Here is a 10,231-nt window from a genome sequence, read left to right as displayed (position 1 = left end):
CCTGTGGAACGATGAGGTTAAAATAGAACTCAAAATCTACAATAGACTACTCCTCAAAAGGCGCAAGATAAAGGTTTCACAACTGCCCTCAGTCCCCTGATATGAACACCATTGAACATATGTGGCTAGACCTCACAATCGCAGTGCATGCAAGACGACCCAGGAATCTCACAGAACTGGAAGAATTTTCCAAGGAAAAATGGATGAAAATCCCTCAACCAAGAATTGAAAGACTCTTGGCTGGCTACTAGGTAGTAACCATGCACAGTGCCCAAACTTTTGCATGGGCCCAGTTTACTTTTTGTAATTTTTAAAAAGTAAAAGATGACATCACTGTACCCAACTTCGGGCAAATCAAACATTAAGAGGGAATCGGAGAGCAGTCAAACCCCTGGCTTCCTGTTGATGTTCAATACATCCAAGGTGGGGACAGTGAAGCTGGCGCTGACTGGGTGCGCGGCTCGTGTGATGTAACAACCTCACGAACCCCGGGAACACGAGTACAGACACCGCTGCAACGGCGCTCGCAAGGAAGGTGAGTATGAATGTTTTTATGTTAACGAGGTCAAACATGAGGAATGACAAGAGGTTGTCCTAGTAGTGGGCAACCCCTTTAAGAAGATACATTTTTATGCTAACACATATCCAACATTCTGATCATGAAAAAGCCTTCTCCCCTGTGTGACTTCTCCAATGTTTATTAAGAGTTGATTTCTGTGTAAACCATTTCCCACATTGAGAACATGAAAAAGGCTTCTCCCCTGTGTGAATTCTCTGGTGTTTAACAAAATCTGAGTTATTGTTAAAACATTTCCCACATTTTGAACATGAAAAAGGCTTCTCCCCTGTGTGGGTTCTCTGGTGGCAATTAAGATTCGATTTATGGTTAAAACATTTCCCACATTCTGAACATGAAAAAGGCTTCTCCCCTGTGTGAGTTCTCTGGTGGCAATTAAGATTAGATTTTTGGTTAAAACATTTCCCACATTCTGAACATGAAAATGGCTTCTCCCCTGTGTGACTTCTCTGGTGTCTTACAAGATCTGATTTCTGGTTATAACATTTCTCACACTTGGAACAAAAAAATCTATTCTCTGCTGTGTGAAATTGTTCAAGTTTAAGAAAGGACGTTTCGAAGGGAAAACTATTTCCATATTCTGAACTTGAAAATGACTTATTTGCTTTACGATTAGTTTGTTTTTTAATGCTTATTTTGTGACTTTGATTTTCCTTAGTAGTTGGTAATGAATCAGAAGACAGGACCTGTTTCATAGGATCAGATGACAGATCTTTGCTGTGAAGGGATGATGGTATATCTGGAGTAATGGCATTCACTTCATTTTTATATTGTGGGATCTTAAGATCATCTGATTTAAAAATTGAAGATGTCGGCTGTCCCTCTGATCTCCTGGTGCAGTCATCTGCCAAGAATAAAAACAATTATTATTTTAGAATAAAATATCTTTGAATTTTATATATTTGAAACCCTTTACCCCCGAGGGTGGTTTGCACATTAATGACCAGGCCAATTTTTACTATTCTGACTACTGTCACTTTATGAGGTAATTACTCTGGAACGCTTCAATGGATCCCCCTGATTCTGAGAATGTTTTTTCGTGACATATTGTACTTCATGATAGTGGTAAAATTTCTTCGATATCACTTGCGTTTATTTGTGAAATAAACGGAAATTTGGCAAAAATTTTGAAAATTATGCAATTTTAAACATTTGAATTTTTATGCCCTTAAATCAGAGAGATACAGTACAGACCAAAAGTTTGGACACACCTTCTCATTTAAAGATTTTTCTGTATTTTCATGACTATGAAAATTGTACATTCACACTGAAGGCATCAAAACTATGAATTAACACATGTGGAATTATATACTTAACAAAAAAGTGTGAAACAACTGAAAATATGTCTTATATTATAAGTTCTTCAAAGTAGCCACCTTTTGCTTTGATGACTACTTTGCACACTCTTGGCATTCTCTTGATGAGCTTCAAGAGGTAGTCACCGGAAATGGTCTTCCAACAATCTTGAAGGAGTTCCCAGAGATGCTTAGCACTAGTTGGCCATTTTGCCTTCACTCTGCGGTCCAGCTCACCCCAAACCATCTCGATTGGGTTCAGGTCTGGTGACTGTGGAGGCCAGGTCTTCTGGCGTAGCACCCCATCACTCTCCTTCTTGGTCAAATAGCCCTTACACAGCCTGGAGGTGTGTTTGGGGTCATTGTCCTGTTGAAAAATAAATGATGGTCCAACTAAACGCAAACCGGATGGAATAGCACGCTGCTGCAAGATGCTGAGGTAGCCATGCTGGTTCAGTATGCCTTCAATTTTAAATAAATCCCCAACAGTGTCACCAGCAAAGCACCCCCACACCATCACACCTCCTCCTCCATACTTCACGGTGAGAACCAGGCATGTAGAGTCCATCCGTTAACCTTTTCTGCGTCGCACAAAGACACGGTGGTTGGAACCAAGATCTCAAATTTGGACTCATCAGACCAAAGCCCAGATTTCCACTGGTCTAATGTCCATTCCTTGTGTTCTTTAGCCCAAACAAGTCTCTTCTGCTTGTTGACTGTCCTTAGCTGTGGTTTCCTAGCAGCTATTTTACCATGAAGGCCTGCTGCACAAAGTCTCCTCTTAACAGTTGTTGAAGAGATGTGTCTGCTGCTAGAACTCTGTGTGGCATTGACCTGTCTCTGAGCTGCTGTTAACCTGCGATTTCTGAGGCTGGTGACTCGGATAAACTTATCCTCAGAAGCAGAGGTGACTCTTGGTCTTCCTTTCCTGGGGTGGTCCTCATGTGAGCCAGTTTCTTTGTAGCGCTTGATGGTTTTTGCAACTGCACTTGGGGACACTTTCAAAGTTTTCCCAATTTTTCGCACTGACTGACCTTCATTTCTTAAAGTAATGATGGCCACTCGTTTTTCTTTACTTAGCTGCTTTTTTCTTTAAATAATACAAATTCTAACAGTCTATTCAATAGGAATATCAGCTGTGTATCCACCAGACTTCTGCACAACACAACTGATGGTCCCCACCCCATTTATAAGGCAAGAAATCCCACTTATTAAACCTGACAGGGCACACCTGCGAAGTGAAAACTATTTCCGGTGACTACCTCTTGAAGCTCATCAAGAGAATGCCAAGAGTGTGCAAAGCAGTCAAAGCAAAAGGTGGCTACTTTGAAGAACCTAGAGTATAAGACATATTTTCAGTTGTTTCACACTTTTTTGTTAAGTATATAATTCCACATGTGTTAATTCATAGTTTTGATGCCTTCAGTGTGAATGTACAATTTTCATAGTCATGAAAAGACAGAAAAATCTTTAAATGAGAAGGTGTGTCCAAACTTTTGGTCTGTACTGTATGTCACACAAAATAGTTAATAAATAACATTTCCAACATGTCTACTTTATATCAGCACAATTTTGGAACCAAAATTTTTTTCATTAGGGAGCTATAAGGGTTACAAGTTGACCAGCGATTTCTCATTTTTACAACAAAATTTACAAAACCATTTTTTTTAGGGACCACTTCACATTTGAAGTCACTTTGATGGGTCGTTATGACAGAAAATACCCAAAAGTGACACCATTCTAAAAATTGCACCCCTCAAGGTGCTCAAAACCACATTCAAGAACTTTATTAACTCTTCAGGTGCTTCACAGGAATTTTTGGAATGCGGAAGAAAAAAATTAACATTTAACTTTTTTCACAAAAATGTTACTTTAGACCCAATTTTTTTATTTTTGCAGGGCTAACAGGAAAAAGTGGACCCCAAAATTTGTTGTGCAATTTCCCCTGAGCATGCAGATACCCCATACATGGGGAAAAACCACTGTTTGGGCACACGGCAGAGCTCGGAAGAGAAGGAGCGCCATTTGACTTTTTGAATGTAAAATTTGCTTGAATAATTAGCGGACGCCATGTTGCGTTTGGAAAGCCCCTGATGTGCCTAAACAGTGGAAACCCCCCACAAGTGACACCATTTTGGAAACTAGACCCCTCAGGGAACTTATCTAGATGTGTGGTGAGCACCTTGAACCCCCAGGTGCTTCACAGAAATTTAGAACATTGAGACGTAAAAATAAAATTTTCAAATTTTTCCCACAAAAATGTTTTTCAGTCCCCAATTTTGCATTTTCATAAGGCTAACAGGAGAAATTGCACCATGCAGTTTGTTGTGCTATTTCTCCTGAGTAAGCAGATACCCCATATGTGGGGGATAACCACTTTTTGGGCACACGGCAGGGTTCGGAAGGGAAGGAGCGCCATTTGACTTTTTGTTTGTAAAATTTGCTTGAAAAATTAGCGGATGCCATGTTGCGTTTGGAGAGCCCCTGATGTGCCTAAACAGTGGAACCCCCCCCCACAAGTGACCCCATTTTGGAAACTACCACCCTCAAGGATTTTATCAAGGGGTATAGTGAACATTTTGAATCCAGAGGTACGACACAGAATTTGATAACATTTGGTCATCATATTGAATAAGTTGTCATTAGTCTTGAGGGCGAGTACTTGCTACTTGAGTTTGCATCAGGTACACGGGTATGCACCATGTATCATGGTTATTAGACACCCCCAAAAAAAACATGCGGGGATCGCTTGTGCATGGCAGGCAATCTCCGCGAGGTTTTTTTTGGCCATGAAGCATATGGGGAAGAGACTCGAGCATGTCACTTGAGCACCTGCGATAGTCCGTGCATACCCGAGCACCCGATGCAAACTCAAGTAGCGAGCACTTGCGCTCAATACTAGTCGCCATATCATCATCTTTTTTTTTTTTACTTTTGAAAAAAATCCCAACCCCATCACAACCCTAACCCTAGCCCAACCCTAAGCCAAGAGTTTATTTTTTACGCCGTTCCTCGTGCAGTATAAGTGATTAGACGACTTTATTCTATGGGTCGGTGCGATTGCAGCGATACTAGAATCATATCGAGTTTTATGATTGACAGCTGTCACACCCTAAAAGATGCATTTTTTTGCAAAACCTAGTTTTTGCATCACCATACTTTGAGAGCTATAATTTTTCTATATTTTGGCCTACAGAGTCATATGAGGGCTTGTTTTTTGCGGGATGAGTTGAAATTTTTATTGGTGACATTTTCAGGCACGTGACATTTTTTGATCGCTTTCTATTCCAATTTTTGGGAGGCAGAATAAACAAAAACCAGCAATTCCAGAATTGTTTATTTTTTTATTCAGTTCCGCGTGTGGTAAAATTGATAAGTCAGCTTTATTCTTCGGGTCAGTACGTTTACAGCGGTACCACATTTATATCGTATTTCTATGTTTTGGCGCTTTTACACAATAAAAGCTATTTTATAGAAAAAAATATTTTTTTGCATCGCTTTATTCTGAGAGCTATAACTTTTTTATTTTTCGGCTGATGGAGCTGTATGGTGGCTTGTTTTTTGCAGGACAAGATGACGTTTTCAGCAGTAACATTTTTATTTATATTCGTGTTTTTGATCGCGTGTTATTTCATTTTTTGTTTGACAGTATGATGATAAAGCATTGTTTTTTGCTTCGTTTTTTTTTTACCATGTTCACTGAAGGGGCTAGCGAGTGGGACAGTTTTATAGGTCAGGTCGTTCTGGACGCAGCGATACCAAATATGCGTACTTCTATTGTTTTTTTTTCATAATATATATTGATGGGTACATTATTTTTATTTTTGGTGGATTATTTTTTTTATTTTTTTTAAATATTTTTACAATTTTTTTAAATTTTTTTTAACACTTTGTGGACTTTTATTCTATGTCCCACTCTGGGACTTTCACTTTTTTTATTCTGATCGCCTGTATAGCACAGGAATGCAGCACCATCCCTGTGCTATGCAGGCTGTCAGTGCTGCACAGGGAGAACATTCTTTTGTGATGCACTGCGCATGCCCAAAGAATCTTCCTGCTGTCTGGTGACCCGGATGTTGTCATGACGACATCGAGTCGTCATAGCAACATCCAGGAAGCCGCGGCAGACAGCGCTGGAGGGCGGAAGAGGAGGTGAGTATCGCGATCACCTCCCCTTGCCACTGCAATGTTGCGATCGACTTCGATCGCAGCATTGAGGGGGTTAATGTGCCGGGAGCGGTTCAGGACCGCTCCCTGCACATAGTACCGGGTGTCAGCTGTGACTATCAGCTGATACCCGGCGGCGATCGTCTCCCACCGCTTGTGTACCTAATAGTACGTCATTGGTCAAATCGGCCCAGGTCACCATGACGTACTATTAGGTCATACGTCAGAAAGGGGTTAACATTTCTACTTAAGCTATCCGTAAAAACGGCAAGTTATGCAAAAATATGGAATTATTCACTAAGACACTGACAGATCACAGTCTAATAGAAAACCTCATAGGATGAACCAGTGGAGTGTGGTGTTCAACTATTTGTTCATTCTGCCTCCAAAATATGGAATAAAAAGCCACCAATATTACGTAGGCAAAAATAATACCAATAAAAACTTCTACTCATCTCATAAAAAACAAGTCTCCACTCAGGTCCATCATCTGACAGTGGAAAAACAGAGGTTTCCACATCATTAGTGGCTCAAAGGCTCTTGAGAATCAACATGGCTTCCATAAACCAATCCAGCAATATCAGCCCTCCCAAAGTCAAATCTCCCCCCTCGCTTCCGAGCCTTGCAGTGCGCCCAAACCACATTTAGCATCCATGTACAGTATATGATATTACTATAGTGAGAAGAACCCACTTACTTTACGGTGTGTGTCTCCTGGAGCACAATCTGGGCACTATGTGTTTGGTAATAACATGGCAAATGTACAAGATTCATTCTCCAACATCCACTGAGTGCTAATTTCCGGAAAGTGTATGTGGAGTCAAAATAGTCACTACTCCTATAGATTATTTCACTGAGGGTTATAATTTCCAAAATGGAGTCACTTTATGGGGATTTCTACTGTTCTGGTTTTCTGCCATTTTGTCATATTAGAGATTCTGCAAATGGTGTGTCCCATCTTCTCTGGGATCTGTTCCCGTGAAGTCTGCTTCTGTCACCAGACGCCTTATTCATTCTGCAGGCGTCGCTGGTAATGGAGAAGTCAGAACCAAAAGTTCTGGGTGACGCAGGATCTATCCAGCCACTAAGATTAGGGCGTAAGAAAACACTAAGAACATGGAGTAGATAGCACCAAGCCTGTTCGTGGTGGCCGTCTTTTGAGCTGCCAGGTGACCATGAACAGTGACCCCAATACATTGTGTCTGCAAACTATTCCAGCAAGATCTGCATACAAATAGCTAAATGTCGCTTCTTCCCTTCTTAACCTGCCATGTGCCCAGACAGTAGTGTACAACCGTATATAGGGTATTGTCGGATTCAAGAGAAGTTGGAAAATAATCTGTAAGGTCCATTTGTTTCCTATTATCCTTTGTGAAGAATTCCAAAGTTATCACCACATAAAGTGACACACGTCAGATTCGAAAAATGAGCCCTGATTAGGAACACAAAACTGGCTGCAGGAAGGGGTTCAATCAGAGTACTTTGGGCACAAAATACTGTAGTCAAAAACTGTGAAGAAAAAGGTTAGTTTGGTCATAAAGACTGGACCTGGTCTTGTAGGGACCATATGAGCACATTCCGCAGCACAGAAGGGGGAGAAGGTAGATTCATCCAATAAGATATCAGGGATCTAGGAAGGAACACCATCATTACCCTCCACTTTCTCTTACAGGCCCATCATAATATTTTTCTTCAACTGATTTTCTAACTTGTCAGCACATTCTACGTACACTGTCATTTGGCTTTGTAGTTTACAGATCTGGGCAGGTAACGGTCAGCATCATCTAGTCCCAGGGGGTAAGTGGATCTTCTTCTATAGAAAAGGGCTTTCAATGCCCAAAGTCATTTGAACAGTTTTGGATGGAGGAGAATGTTGTGGTCTAGAGGCAAAATGGTGATCACACGATTGTGATACGTCCGGACTACATCACCAATAAAGCAGCGACAGCCGGTGACTGAGAAGAATCTGTGACTTCTCTGCATTTAGTGGTTACTACTCACCTGGGTGGTCATATGTAGGAATCTCCTCTTTACACCGCTCATCACCCCTCACATATGTCTCTGTAGTATTAATATGGGTCAGATCTTCACCCTGAAACAAATATTGTAAAAGTCACAGACAGATGGAGAAGTCACATCTATGATCAGCTCTAATCCTGCCATCTCCACCGTTCTCATTACACAAGTATAAAACATATAATACTGGTGGATAAAACAAGACTGAGCACAAGACCTTCACAGCCGTCTACACATCATAGGGGAGATCTCATGACACCTTCTCTCCATCTACCTGATGATCCTGAGGAACATTGGGATCTTCTTGTTTACAGTCCTGTGGAAGAAGATGACGGGGACATCTCTCTGGTGTCGTCCTCTTACTGGATAGATCTGGAGGAAACACATACAGAGACTGAATTCATTCTTGACATACAGATAATTATAGGCCGTTTGTATTTAGTCCTATTACCTGGTGATGTGAGGGGCTGGGGAACCTCCATCATGACGTCCTTGTACAGATCTTTGTGTCCTTCTAAATACTCCCACTCCTCCATGGAGAAATAGACAGCGACATCCTGACATTTTATAGGAACCTGACACATACAAGGATACTGTTATCTCCCCGATCCCTCCATAGTGTTACTGTATAATATCCCAGCATTCCCAGCAGTGTCACCTCTCCAGTCAGCAGCTCAATCATCTTGTAGGTGAGATCTAGGATCTTCTGGTCATTGATGTCCTCATGTATCAGGGGTTGAGATGGAGGCCATGTGATTGGGTTCAGGGGTCTTTCCCATCCCTCAGACACAGGGTCCTGACAGCGCTCACTAGAGGTCTTCTTCACTACTGTGTAATCCTGGTTATGGAGAGACACATTAATAAATCTCACTACAGACATTTCCAGAGTCCTCACCTCTCCAGTTCTGTCCATCTGTTATTCCCATAGATAAGAATGATGTAATGTGACGTCATCAGAATCTCTCACCTCTCCAGTAATACGGAAGAGGATCTCTAGGGTGAGGTGTAATATCCTCTCCGCCATCTTGTCTCTGTCCATATCCATTCTTGATGGGTGTTTCAGAAAAATTTTGTTATACAGAAGATCTTCACTGAGAGGATCAGATATTGCAGGGACCTGAATGAGAAGATGATGAGCCAATGTAACATCATAAAGATCCAGTGTAATAATACAATTACTGAAGACCATGGGGGAAAACATATCAGGAGATAGAGGTGTAGATGTTGTATTCTCTAGTCTTGTATGGATGGAACACAAGTTGAATTGCTGACTATGACATCTCCTTCATGCACTTTTCTGTGTTTGTCATGTCAGAACTGTTGGAGGATTATTAAAGGTGATAGTTTTCCCACCAATTAGAGGGGACACCTGTGGATATCAGTGTTTTTTAACCAGCTACATTTCTGGTGGGATTTACTCCTTAAAGTGCTCTTGTGGTAAAGTGGACATTGGACAAACATCACGATCAATTACAATCAGACTGAAGGAACATCGTTCTATTCGGCTCTATGAATCTAGGATCTCCACATACCTCCAGCAGAGCCGCCACCACATATATGGCTGCTCTGTGCCCACAGGAGCTGTGATGAGGTCACAGGAGGGGAGGAGTCAGGGGTCACATGATCAGGGGCCTCAGTGGATGCAGGACTCTGCTGTGCTGGTTATCATGGTGCTGGATGAGCTGAAGTTTATGTGTGGGGTCAGGAGGGGTTTACAGTGTGGATGTAGCAGAGCCGCGTGTGTACGAGGTGTACGGAGCAGAGCCGCGTGTGTACGAGGTGTACGGAGCAGAGCCGTGTGTGTACGAGGTGTACGGAGCAGAGCCGCGTGTGTACGAGGTGTACGGAGCAGAGCCGCGTGTGTACGAGGTGTACGGAGCAGAGCCGCGCGTGTACGAGGTGTACGGAGCAGAGCCGCGCGTGTACGAGGTGAACGGAGCAGAGCCGCGTGTGTACGAGGTGTACGGAGCGGAGCCGCGTGTGTACGAGGTGTACGGAGCAGAGCCGCGTGTGTACGAGGTGTACGGAGCAGAGCCGCGTGTGTACGAGGTGTACGGAGCAGAGCCGCGTGTGTACGAGGTGTACGGAGCGGAGCCGCGTGTGTACGAGGTGTACGGAGCGGAGCCGCGCGTGTACGAGGCGTACGGAGCGGAGCCGCGCGTGTACGAGGCGTACG

The 10,231-nt window shown here is 42.5% G+C and overlaps 1 protein-coding gene across 1 annotated transcript; it reads right to left on the bottom strand.

Moving 5' to 3' along the window:
• Window positions 1-291: 291 nt before the first annotated feature.
• LOC141223172 (uncharacterized) lies at window positions 292-8,935 on the bottom strand. The gene is made up of 5 exons (XM_073666799.1): window positions 8,714-8,935; window positions 8,507-8,630; window positions 8,330-8,427; window positions 8,041-8,131; window positions 292-1,421 (listed from the first exon to the last, which is right to left on the bottom strand). The coding sequence occupies exons 1-5, from the start codon at window positions 8,933-8,935 to the stop codon at window positions 658-660; spliced, it is 1,299 nt and encodes a 432-aa protein (XP_073522900.1). The 3' UTR covers window positions 292-657.
• Between the last annotated feature and the right edge of the window lie 1,296 nt (window positions 8,936-10,231).

Source organism: Phyllobates terribilis, unplaced genomic scaffold (genome assembly GCF_046119375.1).
Source record: "Phyllobates terribilis strain yellow unplaced genomic scaffold, ASM4611937v1 Scaffold_374__1_contigs__length_1864666, whole genome shotgun sequence".
Lineage (NCBI taxonomy): Eukaryota > Metazoa > Chordata > Amphibia > Anura > Dendrobatidae > Phyllobates > Phyllobates terribilis.
The sequence above is the reverse complement of the archived record's forward strand: the minus strand, read 5'-3'. Positions and strand labels throughout refer to the sequence as shown.

What these genes read in the sequence shown, in the direction of transcription:
- LOC141223172 (XM_073666799.1), bottom strand. Translation starts at nt 8,935, where the DNA reads ATGTCTGTAGTGAGATTTATTAATGTGTCTCTCCATAACCAGGATTAC. An exon ending in CCAGCCCCTCACATCACCAG is followed by an intron (nt 8,428 to 8,506) that starts GTAATAGGACTA and finishes TGTTTCCTCCAG; the next exon opens with ATCTATCCAGTAAGAGGACG. An exon ending in TCCTACATATGACCACCCAG is followed by an intron (nt 1,422 to 8,040) that starts GTGAGTAGTAAC and finishes TATTCTTGGCAG; the next exon opens with ATGACTGCACCAGGAGATCA.